The 16,967-nt window shown below is 59.6% G+C and overlaps 2 protein-coding genes across 4 annotated transcripts in view; both read right to left on the minus strand.

The window, feature by feature from the left end:
• Positions 1–10,662, minus strand: part of APC2 (APC2, WNT signaling pathway regulator) — a 26,130-nt gene extending 15,468 nt beyond the window's left edge. Inside the window, exons 1-9 of one of the 3 annotated variants that reach the window (XM_027546586.1) lie at positions 10,532–10,662; positions 3,747–3,905; positions 3,501–3,591; positions 3,227–3,407; positions 2,296–2,404; positions 2,056–2,169; positions 1,404–1,481; positions 1,150–1,248; positions 270–660 (exon numbers count right to left, since the gene is read on the minus strand). In XM_027546586.1, coding sequence (XP_027402387.1) covers positions 270–660; positions 1,150–1,248; positions 1,404–1,481; positions 2,056–2,169; positions 2,296–2,404; positions 3,227–3,407; positions 3,501–3,591; positions 3,747–3,905; positions 10,532–10,585 — 1,276 coding nt within the window. In that variant the 5' untranslated portion in view covers positions 10,586–10,662. Of the gene's footprint in view, positions 1–269; positions 661–1,149; positions 1,249–1,403; positions 1,482–2,055; positions 2,173–2,295; positions 2,405–3,226; positions 3,408–3,500; positions 3,592–3,746; positions 3,906–6,819; positions 7,061–10,531 lie in introns of those variants that run through there. The other 2 variants (XM_027546585.1, XM_027546587.1) reach the window with 2 other exon arrangements.
• Positions 10,663–14,482: 3,820 nt separating this feature from the next.
• Positions 14,483–16,337, minus strand: RPS15 (ribosomal protein S15). The gene is made up of 4 exons (XM_027546589.1): positions 16,143–16,337; positions 15,673–15,758; positions 14,710–14,944; positions 14,483–14,628 (listed from the first exon to the last, which is right to left on the minus strand). The coding sequence occupies exons 1-4, from the start codon at positions 16,143–16,145 to the stop codon at positions 14,515–14,517; spliced, it is 438 nt and encodes a 145-aa protein (XP_027402390.1). The 5' UTR covers positions 16,146–16,337; the 3' UTR covers positions 14,483–14,514.
• Positions 16,338–16,967: the final 630 nt, after the last annotated feature.

Consider the following 16,967-nt stretch of genomic DNA (forward strand, 5'->3'; position numbering starts at 1 on the left):
GTGGGGTGCCATTGCCTTCTCCGCCACCAAAGCTAGGAATCTCAAACTCCGCACTCACGTTTGGAGGGTTGCCTACAATCCATGGTTTCTTGAACATCTATCCCGCGGCCTGGGTTGTTCCTGGTTGTCCCTTCGCCAGTCTATCTTCCCAGGTTCCCATGAGACCTCAGCCAGCACCAGGCACAAAGCAGGTGCCCAGGAGAAGCCAGAGGCCCCTGACACCCCAGGGTGCTGCCCTGCCCCTCGGGGAGCCCAGGATGCACACTCACCAGCACCAGTGCCGCTGCCCTCAGGCCCGCCATCCCGGGCCTGCAGCCAGTCCCAACAGGTCTCGCAGTAGGCGCGGATCTGCTCCAGCACGTGTAACACGCGCATCTCCTTGCGTGCTAGCCCCTGGTCGGGCTGAGAGAAGACGATATTGTGCAGCGCTGCGTTGGCACGCATGCGCGCGTCCTTGGCTCCCGGAGCCCCGGGGGTCCCGTTGCGACCCCCGGCCCCGGCCTCAGTCCCGTGCAGGATCTGCAGCAGCAGCGGCAGACAGCCTGAGCGGCGCATGGCCACGCAGCTTTCGGGTGAGCTGGACATGGCGAGCAGCGTCCGCGCCGTGTCCTCCTGGTCCCGCGTTGCCAGCATGGACAGGAGCCAGAAGACCACCTCCACCTGCGAGAGGCAGGAGATGTCAGGGTGGGGAGGCTGCACTTCCCAGCCAGGGACAGTCCCCCAGCTTCTGGGGACTCCCCTTAAACAAGGGAGTCCCATCATGTTAGCCCTCGCTCACCCTAATACCCTCACCCTGCATCCTCCCAGAGAACAGCACACACATACATGCTACTGCAGAGACGCCCCCAGTCCGTGAGGGCCAAAGGCCCACCCCACCGGTATCACGGGTACTCTTAAGTCTAGCATGCCCTCCAAATTTACAGGACAGGTAGCCACACCTACGCCAGGCTCCAGACTACAACCCAGCCTCACCAAGCACTCCACCTCAGGGCGATCCTCCCACACCTGGATAAGCTTTATAGCCGCCTGGAGAGGAAGGGCCTTCAAATGCAGTAGGGGTGCAGGACCCACTTCACTATGTATCCCAACCAAGCCACCGCCATCCCTCCACCTCGCCTGTGAGCATCCCCCGACCTGGACTCCCCTCACCTTACTGTTGCCTGGCTGAGGGGCACCATCCTCAGGGTGCGTGGGGACCTCATTCTCAGCGTCCTCGTCCATGGGCATCGACTTCACTGCCAGCAAGGCCTGTGGGAGAGCGCCAGGCCTGTAGTTTCCGCCCAGGGGCACCATACAAAGCTCTCAGGCTGCCATGACAAAGTAGTGGGGGCAGGGTCTTGGGGGTCCCCTTAATGCCTTGGCAGTCGTCATCCACTAGGGCCCTAGCTCCGCCCCCCTGGTACCTGGGGCTCGGTCTGCTGCACTCGGTCCTGCGCGGACAGCAGTTCCTTGTCGATCTGCTCCAGACGGGAAGCACGGATCTGAGTGGGAGAAAATGCATGCTGTGGAAATCCTGACCCGTCCCGACTCCGCCCACGTCCCAATATGGCCCCACCCTCAGCTCAAATCGGCCCCACCCACTGTCATAGCCCCACCCTGGGCTCTGACCCTGGGCTTCTTCCTTAATGTGGCCCTCCCACTCTAAACCCCACCCAGTTACTTGTCTCCACTCACTTCCTGGCCCCACCCTTAACCCCGGACTCTGGACCCGCTCAAAACTTAGACCCCTGGCTGCCCACCAGGCACACTCAACTTTCTGACTTGGTCCCGCCATTTGACTGGCAACGCCCAAGTCTTGTTCAGACTCAGTTCCTCGCACTGTCGGCCCCGTCCCCATCGCCCGGGGACTCTGCCCTCTGTGCTGGGTCCGGCCTAAGCCCCCTCTGGCTTTGTTCACAACCCGCTCTAGCTGTGGCTCTGCCACCTGCGACAGGCCCCACCCACAGGAGCCTCTGCTCTCTGATTCGCCCTCAGGCATATAACCCCGCCCTCTAACCCAGACTCCTCCCACAAGATCTGCGCTCTAATTCGCCCACTGCCCCGCCCGCGCCGTACCTGCGCCCGCTGCACCATCTCGTCCGAGGTGCCGAAGCGCTCCTCCATCAGCGAGCGGATGTGTTGGGCCTCGAATTCCAGCTGCTGCCGGATCAGATCCATCTGCATTGAGAACTGCTGGGAGGAGCGGACGGGCCCCGGTGAGGGGGCTCCCGGGAGAGGGAGAGGCCTCCACCTCCGCTCTATGCCTCCCGCCATAGGCGGGGCCCTGTCGACCCCGGGGCAACCCAGGGAGCTCACCGTCTCCACGTGCGGGAGTTCATCCAAGCGCTTAGATAGCCCCTGCAACTGCGAGTAATACCAGAGCTTCTCCTTTTCCTCCTTCTCAATCTCATTCAACAGGAAACACCTGGGGAAGGGCAGGTTGGTGGGCGCGGGCTCTCAGGGCGGGAGCCGAGGCTTATGTGCTGTCTACCCTGATATTAATGATCACTTCTTGGGTGTCATGTTAAAAAAGTCAGTGTGGCAAAATCTCAGCGTCCATAGCACTCCCGGGACTGGGGTGGGGATGGGGTGCAGAAATTAATTGAAAGTTAAAAAGGCAACTCATTTGTAGATTGTAATCCTCGGAGAAAGGCTCTGAGGAGGTTAACACCTCTCCAATACTGGATAATCACCTTCTAGCCTACACAGGGTAAACTTGAGGCTCAGACTTCTTCATGACTTGTGCGGAGACACTGTTATTCCCATTCTACAGGGCAGAAGTCTGAGGCTAGCAGGGGCTAGGGTTCCTGCCTGAGGTCAGACAGCAAAGCATAGAGTTAACTCCAGCTTGCTCCAGAGCTGTTCTACCTGACCCTACACGACCCAGCTGAGCTAGGCACCCAGACCCTGCCTCCTCCTGGCCTCAGGCCCAGGTTTCTTGGGCAGCAGCCCTTTCTCCATAAAGATTGCCTTGAGTCCCCCTGGCTCCAGGCCTGACTCTGAGCCCTGGCACCGGACACAGCCCTGTCCCTGGCAATGCCTGTGTGTCCGGGACCCCTGGGGACGTCTCCCAGGAGTCTTCCCCTCAGCAGGAACACCCCCCTCCTCTTTGTCCTCCGGTTGAGGTCAGTTGGGCCAGGGAAGGGGGCTGAGGTACCAGCCCCCCTGGGGACAGTGGGTGGGGTGGGGTGGGGTGGGGGCAGGGCAGGAGGGCTCACAAGGTGGGTGGAGATCCCCCCCATCTCACCGTTCCCGGTCCAGTTCCTCTAGGAGCCGAATGGTGGCCCGGCTCAGCTCCCCAAAATTCTCCTTGGAGGGCCCAGAGCTGTGCACCGGGCTTCCCTCAGGGGTCCTGGTAGTGGGTTCAGGGGCCAGAGCTGGGGGCTGGAACTTGAGGTTATACAGGCTGGTGATGTCCATCTGCAGGGCTTGGTGGGCATGGAGAGAGAGGTGAAAATAAGTACCTCTCCCTTCCTCCCCTCCCTGCAGTATTCAGAGGAAGTCCCAGGTCAGTGCCTCACCTTTCAGCTGTTCCAGCACCTCAGTCTGCCCGGAGGACACCAACACACGGGCCTCCTGCTCTAGCTTGCCCTGTAAGTGCTGCAGGACCGCCTGAAAATGGAGGCAGGAAAGACAGTGGTCGGTGAGGCCTGGGAGCTCCAGGTCTGGCCATCTGTTAGATGCCCTCGTCCTGCCCACCCATGCCTTGTTTGTCCCTGCGCTGAAGGCTGAGGCCTCGCCTCGCCTCGCCTCGCCTCGCCTCACACCTTCATTCCCGACGTCTCTGTCTCCAGCTTGGACAGGTGGCTTGAATTATCCCGAAGCTCCTGCCGCAGGTGACTGTTCTCGGCCTTCAAGGCCTCCACCTGCCGCACCAGCTGCTCATAGGCTGCCACTGAGCTCGTCATCTTCAGCGCCTGTAGTGCCTGGGGCCACGGGAGAGAGGGATCATCTAAGGGTCTGGGGAGGGTGCAGCCTCTGACCTAGGTTCTGGCCCTCCCACCCAGCCCTGGGTGGGTCTCAGGCAGGGTGGCTGGATGTTGCAGGCAGGATGGTGCTGGCCCAGGGAGTCTGGGGGACAGACGACTTGGCAGATGGAGTGACAGACACAAGCAGGCCGGGACAACAGGAGACAGAGGGACAGAGCCATTGAACAGGTTTTCAGACAGACAGCCAAAGTGACCAATAGACAAGACACACAGACAGATGCTGGCCCTCACTGTGGGGGCTTCTGGACACACAAACGGACAGCCAGCTAGACAGACAGATAGCCTGACAATTTAATTTTATTATTATTATTAATTTTTGGCCACATCCATGACACGTGGGACCTTAGTTTCTCAACTGGGGATTGAACCCACACCCCCTGCATTCAAGGCCATATGTCTCAACCCCTGGACCACCGAGGTAGTCCCCAATCTGACAATTTAAACTTGCAGGTGGGCTTTCCAGCCCAGTGCCACCAGGCTCACAGACACACAGACAGAGACAGACAGACAGACAGATGATAAACCAAGACCTTCTCCTGAATGAGCACAACTGCCCAGAGGCTGGGTGGACAGACTGCCAGCTGGTCCAGATGATGGACAATAAGAATGCCATGAAGGTTCTAAGAAAGTGGTGGACAAGCTGATGGTGGAGCCCTGGCAACTGTACAGTTAGAGAGACCCAGAACCATGGGGGTCACCTAGGGGTCTGGAACTTGGACACCTGCAGCCCCCACACCCATTCAAGCAGCAGTTGGATCCAGAGTACCTCCCTGCTGGGCCCGGTGCCCCTCCGGTCAGCCCTCTGCTAGCCCCTCTGGCCCCCGGGGCCTCCTGCCCCATCCCCAGCACATGGCCACCAGTGCTTGCTTCTTTGTGTGTCTGGCTGTCCTTCCTCACTTGGCCCAACCTCCTCCGTCTGTCCAGCTGGCCAGTGCCTCCTCCCTCGGCTTGGCCCTCCTGACGGTGCAATCCCACCACCAGCCCCCTTCCCTCTTTGTTCCCTTCCCATCAGCCCATGCCCCCTCCCTCCGCCTTTGTCTGAGGCACACCAATGGCAGCCCATCTCCTCTGCCACCTCCTCCCTAGGAGCCCCTTCCCCAAGTCAATCAGTCAGCCACCCCTGCCCACGGCAGGGGGGGCCGCGCACCTGCCCCCTCCCCTCCCCCTCTCCCACCTGGCCGCACCCATTCATTCGCTTTTTCACTCATTCTCCTCTCTCTCCCTCACCAAGGAGACCCCCTCACCCTAGGGATCCCAAGGGCACAGCTGAGCCTGGAGTAGCGGTGCAGGGGCTTGGCCCCAGGCATGACATGGAGTCAGTCCTTTCTAATCATTCAGAGGATCTACTGCATGCCTGGCCCTGTCATCTGACACCTTGTCACAGTCCTGAGCCTAGAGTCTCAGTGACCACCCTTAGACTGTTCCCAGAGAGAGAAGCTGAGCCAAGGGGGATGTACCAGGCATGCATGGAACTCAGACACTGCCCTGCAAGTGCTCACAAGTCCAGGCAGTGCTGGAGGTATACCAGCCCCGCCCTCTTTGCAGGCCTCAGTTTGCACATCTGACAAATGGGGAGAACTCGATCTGCCAGGCCTGTCTTGTGGGAGATTAGACGGCCAGGTGGGATGGCTGTCATGGAGCAAACCACAAGTGACAGGCAGACAGGACAGTCCTACAGGAGACAGCATGCCAGGTGGGGGAGACTGGTGCCCGAAGACCACAGCCTCCCCTTCCACCGAAGTACTGATCCTGCCTATGACTCAGCCAGGGGTCCCAGCTGGGCATCAGGATGGACTGGAGTTGCAGTGAGACCCCTGGGGTCCAGCGGGGGCCCTGTGTCCTGGCAGAGACCACCACACGTGCCCACCCAGGGGGGAGCAGTAGTCCCAGGCATAATCCTCCCATTCCCCAAACCCAGGCCCTGCCTGCAGCCCCCTCCCCAGGCTGCCCTCATGAGCTTTTCTGGAATGGCCCAGTGGAACTTCAGACCTTTCACCCCCCTCACACTCAGTAGTTACTGCTGTGTCCCCATCAGACTGAACTTGGCAGCTGGGCCACCCCCCGGGCTCCCCCCTCTCATCCCAACCTGGGTCTCTAACCCCACACTCCCATCACCCACCTCAAGCTCTGCCCTGGAGGGACCCTCTCAGGGCAGCCTCACCAGCCCCTTCCTAGCCTCCCACGATCCACTTTTCACACAGTCAGAGGGAACTTGGAAAATCACAAGCTGGACTCCATTTCTCCCCTGCGCCAATGCCTCCAGGGCTCCCCGGGGCCTTCAGCATAAGCTGTGACTCCTTCACAGAGGCCCCACGTCACTGCCACTGGCAGCTCTTTCTCCCCCCACCCCAGGCCTTGACACATGCAGTTCTCCTGCCCAGACTACCTCTCCTGACTCCTGCCATCCCTCACAGTGCAGCCTCCTCCTGGAAGCCCTCCTGCCTGCCCTTCATCCCAGGCTGCCTCGAGGAACTGCATCAGACATCTCCATCACCAATAAGAAAGGACCTACAGCTGGGGGGTTGTCTGAATGAGCAGCAAGGGGCCGCATTTCCTCTGATTCAGCTGACACCCAGAGGGACGCAGCAGCATCCCCCTAGGCACACTGGCCAGCCCGCAGGCTCTGGGAGGCCTGGGTGTTGAAACCTGTGGGTGGGTGTTTGCATGGGACCAGCTGCAGCGACGCAGACGTCCAGCTCCCTGGGACACAGTTTCTCCTCCGGCTCCACCCTGAAGAAATGGAGTCTCCACATTGTGTATTTACAGGCAAGGCAGAGAGAAAAGGATGGAGACTCCTGGCGAGGCGAAGGCTGCCCTCCCTGCCCTCCACCCAAGGAAGGCGTCCGCTTACTCTATTTCATTGGGGTTGGGCTGGCTGCGGTGCAGTGCTGTGAGCTTGGGTCTTCCTCCCTCCGCGCAGCTACGCCAGCCCCTCCCAAGCTCCCAGTCTTCCAGGGCTGGGGCGGCCGCGGGGCCCAGGCTCCAGGGCTCCGGGATTTCGGCGGGTCTGGCAGGGGGCTCCAGGGCGGACAAAGCCCGGTCTGGGCCTCGACAGGCGGCGCCGCCTCTCAGGGCGCTGGGCGAGACCACCGCGAGCGGGGGAGGATGCGGGATGGATGCAGGCGCGGCGGCCAATGACGGCTCGGGAAGATGGCTGGTGCCATGGCAACAGCCAATGGCGGCCCGGGGCGGGGACCGCCTCTGGCTGCGGGGCGTCGGGCCTTCGCTAGGGTTCAGGGGGTGTGTGTATGTGTGTGGGTGAACCCCTATAAGGAAAGGGAACGCCCCAATGACCATGACCTCTTGTCCTCCACTCCATTTCGGGGCGAAATGGCCTCTTAGAACCTGCTCTTAGAAGTGGCTGAATCTGAAGAATCTGAGAGTAAAGCATCCAGTCCTGGGTGTTACATCAGAATCTCAGGGTGGAGGGAGGGCAGCCCAGGGACGGTGGGGCAGGAAGCCCTTCCCCACGGATCAAGCCTGGCCTTGTTCCGATGGGTCAGGGCAGGCCAGAGCTGGGACACAGCTGGAGGGCCTCGAGGGTCCTGACTAGCATAGGGAGGTGAGCTGGGGGATGGGCAGGCATGCACCTGGGACCCTGCATTTCTCCCCGCTTCCTTGGCAGAGTGTGTCAGCGCCTCCGTGACTCCATATCCCTCCCCACATTCCTCTATCCCTGGCTTTCTCTGAATCTCTCTGACTCTGTCCCAGGTGGAATCCACAATTCAGCCTTGCATAAGGGAAGCCGGAGGAGGGGTAGGTCTGGGGTCCCCAAAGTACCCATCCCCAGCTGTATCAGATCCTCAATGAGTCCCTGGGGGCCACTTGAGGGTTTGACACCCAGAAGCCGAATCTGTAGCTGCGGCTCAGGCTGCCTGGTGCCCAAAGCTATGAAGGAAGCACTAGGGCCACAAGACACAGCTTCAGGACCTGCCTCCGTCTTCTCCTGGCTGGGGGACCAGAGCAAACAATCATTCACCTGGAGACCCTCCCATTTCTCTCTGTAAAATGGGAAGGTGGCTGCAGCCCTTGCAAGGGCTGGTGCGAGGAAGGCCAGGACAGGAGGGGCAGCCAAGGACAAAAGGACCACGTTGTTTCCTGTTGGGTGAGTTGCAGGAGGCCCCGTGTGCCCCATCCTGGGACGACAGTGCTGAGGGCCCTGAGAGGACACAGACCTTGACTGTCCCAGAGCCTCTAGAGCTGGACATTGCTGTCCCCAGCCTACAGGGCTCAGAAGGGGGTGCAGCAGGCAGAAGAAGTCCTTCCAGAGGCTGGGAAGGCTGCACTGAGAAGAGGACATGGGTGCTGGGTCCCTTCAGAATGAATCAGAATTGGGCATGGGATCAAGGAAGGGAAAAGCCTTCCAGGCTGAGGAAACAGCAGGTCTGATGCCTGGAACCAGGGAAAATCAGAGCCCACTCGAGGCATACAGGCTTCTGGTGGGGCCACAGAGGACAGAGGGTGGTGGGGCTGGACCAGGAAAATGATGAGGCCTTTAGAGCAAGGGCAGTCCCCATAGAGGAGTCCTGGGGCTGAGTGGGGGTGGGGAGAGAACAGAGCCCAGGGCCTCGGCTTCAGCTCCACCTTGACTCCCCTGTACAACCTTGGGCACGTCTCTCTCTGGCCTCAGTTTCTCACTTTGTTCACTGGGAGGTGGGTTGGAGAATCACTGCCCCCACTCCCATGGGATGAAGTCTTAGCTCCCCCACCCAGTTTCAAATAGCACTGTCCTTAACCAGAACATTAGAGCTGGCAGGGACTTGGAGGGTCCAGTGACTAGTCCTATCTTCATACACGGGGCAAACTGAGGCTCAGGGCAGGGAGCAGGTTGCCTAAATTCATGCAGGAGTCCCAGTAGATCCTCCCTGGGCATTTCTCACCACTCTGGGTGTGTCTTTGACCTGGAAGGCTAGAGCACATGAGGGCTAGATTGTTGTTGTTCAGTTACTAAGTCATGTCTGCCTCTTTGCGACCCCATGGACTGCAGCACACCAGACTTCCCTGTCCTTCATTGTCTCCTGGAGTTTGTTCAAACTCATGTCCATTGACTCAGTGATGCCCTCCAGCCATCTCATCCTCTGCCTCCCCCTTTTCATTTTGCCATCAAACTTCCAAAGCATCAGGGTCTTTGCCAGTGAGTCAGCTCTTTGCATCAGGTGGCCGATGTATTGAGGGCTGATACCCCAAGGCAAAATGCCCTTGTCCCCAAGCCTCTGGAACATCATGTCTCTGACATCGCCCAAGACTTGACCCTGTAAATCTCTGAGGCACAGCCAGAATGTGGCATCACTGGAAATTCTATAACCACAAGAGCCTTCGTAACCCTCAGAGGCTCCCAGAACCCCAGGCTCAGTCTTGGGAGGTGCTGAGAAGCAGTGCCCAGGTCTGAGGGGGGTCCCCTCCCAGTCTCCATCCCTGCTATCATCTGCACCTCCTAGTGCACAGGGCTGTCTTCTCCCCACCCCCACCCCAGCACTTGGTCCGTTCACTCTTGGGCCTTCTGAGCTTGACCTCGAGCATCTCTGCCCCCTTGATTCTCTGCCCTCCCCTACTGAGCCTCAGCTGTGTCAGGGGCTGGAGACGGAACCAGAAGTGGCCCCTGACTCGGAGCTGGATCATGGGGGCATGGGAACAGGAAGACACCAGATGGTCATGAGACCACAGAGATGGGCTCAGGCTGGGTGACTGAACAGGGCCCTGACAGGTGAGGAGAAAATGCCACTGGAGGTGGGAGAGGGGTGGAGCCGGCCGGGCCAGGCCGCGTCCCCGAATCCCAGTCGCCTGACCGCGGTTCTGGGCCTCAGTTTCCCGGGAGTGGAGGGGCCGGGCGCGCGGCCCGTCAGCACCATGGATAGCTCCCGCCGGCCTCCTGGCTGTGTCACATGCGGGCGTATCCGCTCCGGGCTCAGGCTCCAGCCCAGCTCTAGGCATGACCCTGGGGGCTCCCCGCTGCATCCCCCAGCCTCAGTTTCCTCCTAAGGAGGGAATGATGGCTCCAGGATTCGGATGTCAGAGGTAGCAAAGCGCTCGGGCCCGGTGGGATGGACATTAGTATTAACATCAGCGTGGGTGATGTTAGTCATACGCTTGGCGTCCAGAGGGGGAAACTGAGGCCTGGAAAGGCACGGAGCGTGGCATGTCCCTCTACCCGCCTGTGCTTGACGAGCTTCGGCACAGCTCGCCCCCGCCGCAGCCTCCCTCTCCCTCCAGTCTCCTGGTCCGCTCGATGAGGAGGGGTCTGGAGGGAGTCTTTCTTAGAGGCTTTAGGCTGGGCACGAGTGACCGCGCTTGCGCAAACCCGGGAGTCGGGGGAGGTTGACTGCGGCGCGGGGGAGGGGCTTCTAGCCCTGCGAACGACCTGAGGCGGTTTCCCTGGCAACGGTCTCCACAGCGATCGCGCAAGACCCCAGACCCGCGGAGATTCACTGCGCGTGCCCCGGTGCCTCCTGATGCCACGACCACAGTCCTCGCGGTCCTCACTGCATTCCCGGCTGCGGCTCTACGCGCCCCAGCCGCGCCAACGCCCAGACCCCACCCGTTAGACCTGGATCCCCGCGGCCTACCTGGTCCCCAAAGAAGACCGAGTGCAGCAGGCTCAGCAGCCCCAGGAGCCCCATGGAGCTGTGGCCACCTCCACCAGCCCGCGCCCCACCCCTCGACTGCTGGGGGTGGGGTGGGAGGAGCGGACCAGGGCGTCTGCGCCTGCGCGGAGCAAGGGGCGGAGCGGGGTCACACATCCGGGCAGGCGGGGGTCTCTAAAGCCGAGGGGGCTAAAGAGGGGAGGCCTGGAGGACTCGCGCAGGCGGCGGGGGTCTCGAGGGCTGAGGACTTGGGAGGGGTGGTGTGAGATCCGGAGGGAGGGAGGTGGGGGCGGGGACCAGCGTGAGCGGAGGAGGGGGGAGGGGCGGGGGTCCAACGGGGTTGGGGAACCCTAGAGGTCGGGAGGGGCTCCGGCGGGGCGAGTGGGAGGAGGAGCTCTCGCGGGAGCTGCGGAGGAAGTCCGGCGTTGGGAAGTGGGCCGGGGGTAGGAGTGGTCTCACGGATGGAGATCTCGTACCGGGCCGCGCGTTCCGTTCATTAGTCATTCAACAAACATTGGCTGCGAGCTCTGAGTTGGACGCTGGGCACGGGCCGGGGCGGGGTGGGGAACTGGTGTGACGACACCACTAGTAAACAAGGTTTCAGTAATTTACCAAATACTTATTAAGCACCTACTGTGTGCTAGGCCCTGTGCATGAAACAAAACAGTGAAAACCCGTCTGTGGGAAGCTGACATTGGGTGGAGAGGGGCCGACAGTCAACAAGAGAACATGTTCGTAGAGGAGGGTGCCGAGGAGGAAACAGCCCGGGAGCTGAGGGGCTGCTAGAAAGTGCACTTGAGTGGAGACTCGAAGGGTAAGCATCCGGGCAGGTGGAACAGCCAAAACAAAGAGGGAGCTGGAGCTGAGGGGGTTGAGGGGGAGGGGCGAGTGAGGCCGCGCAAGCCCCCAGGGCAATGGTCAGAGCAGGAACGCGCCCCTGCCCGCGGCTCATAGGCGCCCTCTGGTGTCTTCAGGGAAAACGGCCGTGAGTGGCGCTGGGAGACGGAGGACTGCGGGGGGTACCAGATAAGTGGAAGCTGGGGAAGGATGGTGGAGAAGGGAGGATGGTGAGGGTGGTGGAGGGGACGTTATCTCGAGCTCTGTTAAGTTTTGGGAAGTAGAGAACAATCGGTCCTAGTGTACTCCTGGAAGTAGAGTAAGGGGCGCTGCTGTGGCCAGGATGCTGAGGGCTGGCCTCATTAAGCAGGTGCTGGGAATCTGCAGGAAGGGCGTCGGGCGGAGAGCGGAGCCCGGGGGAAGGCTGGGAGAGGGGAGCTAGTCAGGAGAGGATGAGGAGCAGCGGGGAGGAGGGACTTCATGGACCACGGAGGACCCTAGGCATTCTTCTGGAACCTGGGGAGGTTCCAGGAGGATGATACGCATTTAGGTTGACGGCCAGGGTAGTAGCAGTGGGGCGCTGGGGAAGCAGTTCTGAAGGCAGCTGACTCTGACCGACAGGGAGCCGAGGGTCGAGCAACGGAACCGCCTTTGAGATGGTGCAGATGGCCCGCAGGGTTGGGGGTACAGAACCAATAGGATATGTTCAGGAGACGGGACAAACCACGAGCGTGGCGTGGCCTGAGCCAGCGGACCGGAGAGAGGCCATCCGAGTCTACAAGGACTCCTGCCCCGCCCCTTGGACCTCCAAAAGTTCTCCCGGAGTAGGGCGCCACCTGGCTGCTGCTGCGCGCACCATTAGCTGCGTAGGAAAAGGTGTTCCCCTTGCGGTATTAATCTGCATTGTCCCCTAATCACACGTGTAGTTTATTTACAAAGCCAGATGGCAATGCTTGCCCACCCCGACACCACACCCATCACCACTTCTACCAGGGCCTCTTCACCCAGCAGGGTGGAGGGCCTCACAGTCTTGGTACCCGCATTTTGCACCTGCAGGGGCCTGGAGGCTCCAAAACTGTACTTGTACAAGTTCAGGGTCAAAAAACTCCTTTCCAAAAAGGGGCAAATTTGCTCTAAGGTACCCCTCTATATGGGGCTTCCCTGTAGCTCAGTCGGTAAAAAATCTGCCTGTAGTGCAGGAGACCCAGGTTCAATCCCAGGGTTGGGAGGAGCCCCTGGAGAAGGAAATGGCAATCCACTCTAGTATCCTTGCCTGGAAAATCTCATGGACAGAGGAGCCTGGTGGGCTGCAGTCCATGGGGTCCCAAAAAGTTGGGCCCAACTAAGTGACTTAGTTACCCCTCTATATACACTTTGAATTCAATGTGAAAAACATGCTTACTTCAGCACATGTGTTTTTCTGAATTACGGAAACCCCCAAAATAGACAATCGAGGGTATAGCAAACGCTCACCCACTCCTGCCCTCCCTCTTGAATTGTGGGGCCAGGCAGGCAGTTCCTGGTCTGAAGTGAACTTGGCCCATATAGCCCAATAAGCAGACAGTTAACAATCTCACCTGACACCCAAGCCTCACATGATGGGCACAAGTTTCTAGTTGGTCCCTTTGAAGCCTGACTGGGTGCAGGGGGCCATCCAGAGTGTTCTACCCCATGAACCAGTGGGCAGCCTCACTGCTCCTCACTACAACCACCCAGGTGTCTGTTCCCCTCACCCTTCCCTCCAGCCAACTTTAGGTCAGGCCCACTGGTCCCCACTCAGCCAGCAGGAGCTTGGGTGGGATGGGGGCATGGACTGGACGTCCAGCAGCATTTTGACATTGCTTACTTCTATCAGCCTTGTTCCTTCCAGGTTGCCCCTTTCCCTAGCAGGTTATAGGAGCACCCTGTGAATCAGGGACACTACTAGACAAACTGCAGACAGCCTAGTCTCAGTGCTGTCACACTGTCTCCGGCCTTCTCCGTGATAGGTTATAAACAGTGACCCGTGCTTTCTGTTCAACTAAACTCCAGATCAAGATATCAACAGTATGGGGACTTCTGTGGCAGTCATGTGGTTGAGTCCACATTCCCACTGCAAGGGGAGCAGGTTAGATCCCTGGTTGGGGAACTAGGCTCGCACAATGCTGTGCCAACCCCACCCCCAGACATTAACGGTAAGAACAAATTATGTTAAAACAGAGATCAATGAGCTCAGAGCAGTGGCCACTGTGGGGAGAGGAAGGCACCTGTGTGCTCTATCTCCACACCCAGACTCCGGCCATCGCTCACATACCAAACCCAAGCACACCTGGATGTCTCAAGGCCACCTCAGTATCTGCAAGACACACCCCTGTGTTCACCTTCCACCAGCTCTGGCTCCAGCCTGGGAATCCTGTCCACGTTCTCCCCCATCCTGCCAGTTGCAGACCCCTTAGGGCCTTACTGCTCCCTGGACAGTTACCCACCCTGTCTATTCACCGATGTACCTGCCATCTTTGCCATCGTGAAGGAAGTAACACCTGACAGGAACACTTTAGGGAACATGGTAGATGGGGGTGATCCCACCCACACAACACCCCAGGAAGCTCAATGCAAGGGTTGGGCCCTGGAATTACTTTGGAAGATCTTTAGAAGCTGATCAGGAGCACAAGGGAAGCCAAGAAGAGGGACAGACATGGGCAGCATGGTTGATTGCCCAGGGCACTGAAGAACCGTGGGCAAGGTGTGAGAAGCTGGAGCAGGGGGGAGGGAGGTCAGGTTACTGTTCGCAGGTGGGCCCACTGCGGCAACTCGGGAAGAGGGGCTCCAAAAGGGGAAATGCTGCTTTCAGTCCAGGAGTGGCTGAGGCATAGGGAAGGCAGAACAGGTCCCTGGACATCCCAGGACTTGTCACAGAACCCAGTATGCTTGATCTCTAGCTTCAACCTACCTGAGACCGGATGTGTCTACAGTAGGAAAGCCCAGGTCACATTCTGCCTGGCTCTGGCCCGTTTTTCACCTTAGCCTCCAGATTTTATGATCATGCCCAGCCCCATTCCTGGGAGCCTTGATGGGTCACAGCACCCACGGGAAGTAAAAACAGGTCGCACTCAGGACTAGAGAAATCTCTGCTTTTATTGGCCAGCAGGTTACTTGAGGGGGATGAAGCGGGAGGAATGGGTGGCCCCGATACCGGGCCGGCCATGCTTCACGGGCTTGTAAGTGATGGAGAACTCGCCTAGGTAGTGGCCGATCATCTCAGGCTGCAGAGGAAGGGTGGGGGATAGTCAGCGGAGGCACGGTGGCAGGGCCCCACCCCCGGGTCCAGCTCATCCCACACGCACCTTGATTTCCACCTGGTTGAAGGTCTTGCCGTTGTAGACGCCAACCATGCTGCCCACCATCTCGGGTAGAATGATCATGTCGCGCAGGTGCGTCTTCACCACCTCGGGCTTCTCCATGGGCGGCGCATCTTTCTTGGCCTTGCGCAGCCGCTTCAGCAGCGAGTGCTGCTTCCTCCGCAGGCCGCGGTTCAGCCGCCGTCGCTGGCGCGCGCTGTATAGCTGCATCAGTTGCTCACTGCGGGCGAGGGCACAGAGTGGGCGGTCTGAGCCCCAGCCCAGCCCCACAGCCCACCAGGAACACTCCTGCTTCACGAGGAGCTCCGAGCTCCTCATGAGAGCAACGTTCCCCGCCCGGCCAGGGCCCACAGTACCCGCTCCGAACGTTCGAGCGGGAGCTCTCCAGTTCGAGAATCCCCGCTCCGCTATCTACAAACGAGGAAGCCGAGCCGGGAAAACAGGTGACTCGGGGAGTTGCAAACTCGCGGACACCCCGCTCTGCTCTGCTAGCCTCAAGAAACGAGCAGTGGGGCCACCCTGAGAAGCCCCCGGCCGATGAGGACCCTATGTTGTGCCCCCTAGGAAGCCGGCCCCTCCGCCCCAGACCGCGCATACCTCTAAGAGAAAGGGCGTCCCTGGCGTCACGAGCCTCCCTTCCCATCCGGGGCCCGGGCTTCGCACCCACCCTACCCAGATGTTTCCAGCTCCGGCCAAACCTTAGAGCAAGGGTCGCCAAACTCCTGCCCACGTGCCAAATCCCAGTCGCGGCTGCCCTATCTTGTAAGGCTCGCGGTCTAGAGCGACCTTTACGTGTCCGAGTGGACGCCAAAACGTCCGAGAGAGACTCGTGGAAAGCCAGTTCAATCCTCAAGGACTCATTTTTATCCGACCGCAGGTCAGGCTGCAGCTCTCAGTCCACCCTGGGGACCCCTCCAGCCGCCAAACCCCTGCCCTGCCGCCACTTACTAGGACATGTCCAGTAGCTGGTCGAGGTCTACGCCGCGGTAGGTGAACTTGCGGAAGGTCCGCTTCTTCTTCTGTTCCACTTCCGCCTGCGCGGGCCGGGCCGGGGGTGAGCGGGTCCCCGAGATCCACCCCCAGTCCCCACGGCGAGGTCAATGGGCCCGCGGCTCCCGCCGAAAACCGCGCGGCGCTGCCGGTATGGGAGCCCGTGGGCACGCACCACCTCACACCCGGTCCAGGGCGGCCCGCGCGGCTACGGGGGCTCGGCTGGGACAAGCGGGCAGACACAGGCCTTCCCTGCCCCGAGTCATCCTGACAACCAGCAAGCCCGCCCCACACCCCCATATCCGGCAGTTCCAGAGGCCTGCAGGAGAGGGCCGCAGCCTCGCGGCTTGACCTCGGCCTCCGCTGTGGGCCAGAGCTCGGATGGTACCGGATGAACCCGGAACATACAAGGAGAACGTAACACTCACCATCTTGCCGATTCTTCAGAAAGGCTTTTTCGTTCTGCGCCAGCGCAGTTATCGCGGGGTCTCAATGCCCCGCCCCCGGCCTGCGCGCGCAGGCGCTTCCGCTTCCGCTTTCCCAACAGGACGCGCGCCGTCTGCTGTCCGGAGGTCAGAACTCCGTCTCCGAAGAATAAAAGAGCCCAGCAGCCATGACAAACCTGGACCTCGAATTAAAAAGCAGAGACAAAGATGTGTATAATCACAGCTATGGTTTTTCCAGAGTCATGTACGGATGTGCGAGTTGGACCATAAAGAAGGCTTACCGCCAGAGAATTGATGCTTTCGAATTGTGGTGCTAAAGAACACTCTTGAGAGTCCCTTGAACAGCAAGGAGATCAAACCAGTCAATCCTAAAGAAATCAACCCTGAATTGGAAGGACTGATGCTGAAGCTGAAACTCCAGTACTTTGGCTATCTGATGCGAAGAGCCCACTTCTTGGGAAAGCATCAGAATCCTGGGAAAGATTGCGGGCAGGAGAAGCGGGCAACAGAGGAGGAGATGATTGGATAGTACCATCAACTCGATGGACACGAATTTGAACAAACTCAGAAGACAGTGAAGGACAGGGAAGCCAGGCGTGCTGCAGTCTATGGGTTTGCAGAGTCGGACACGATTGAGTGACTGAACAACAGCTGCCCTCCACTGCTGGAACCCCCAGGCTGGAGCTGGCTGCCTAGTATATGGGAGCCCCTTCTTCAACTTGGGCACGTGACTCATCACTGCCCATTTTGAAAACTCATATTGTTGCTGCATAACCTCTATAATAAAACCCATGTTAAAAAGTGTTT

This window comes from Bos indicus x Bos taurus, chromosome 7 (genome assembly GCF_003369695.1).
Source record: "Bos indicus x Bos taurus breed Angus x Brahman F1 hybrid chromosome 7, Bos_hybrid_MaternalHap_v2.0, whole genome shotgun sequence".
In the NCBI taxonomy this organism is placed as follows: domain Eukaryota; kingdom Metazoa; phylum Chordata; class Mammalia; order Artiodactyla; family Bovidae; genus Bos; species Bos indicus x Bos taurus.

Bases quoted from the DNA above. Each gene is read 5' to 3' on its own strand.
- RPS15 (XM_027546589.1), bottom strand. The intron at 14,945-15,672 runs GTAAGTGGCGGC...CCTCGCCCGCAG, and splicing joins CAGCTACTGGACATGTCCTA to TGAGCAACTGATGCAGCTAT. The intron at 14,629-14,709 runs GTGCGTGTGGGA...CTTCCTCTGCAG, and splicing joins TCAACCAGGTGGAAATCAAG to CCTGAGATGATCGGCCACTA.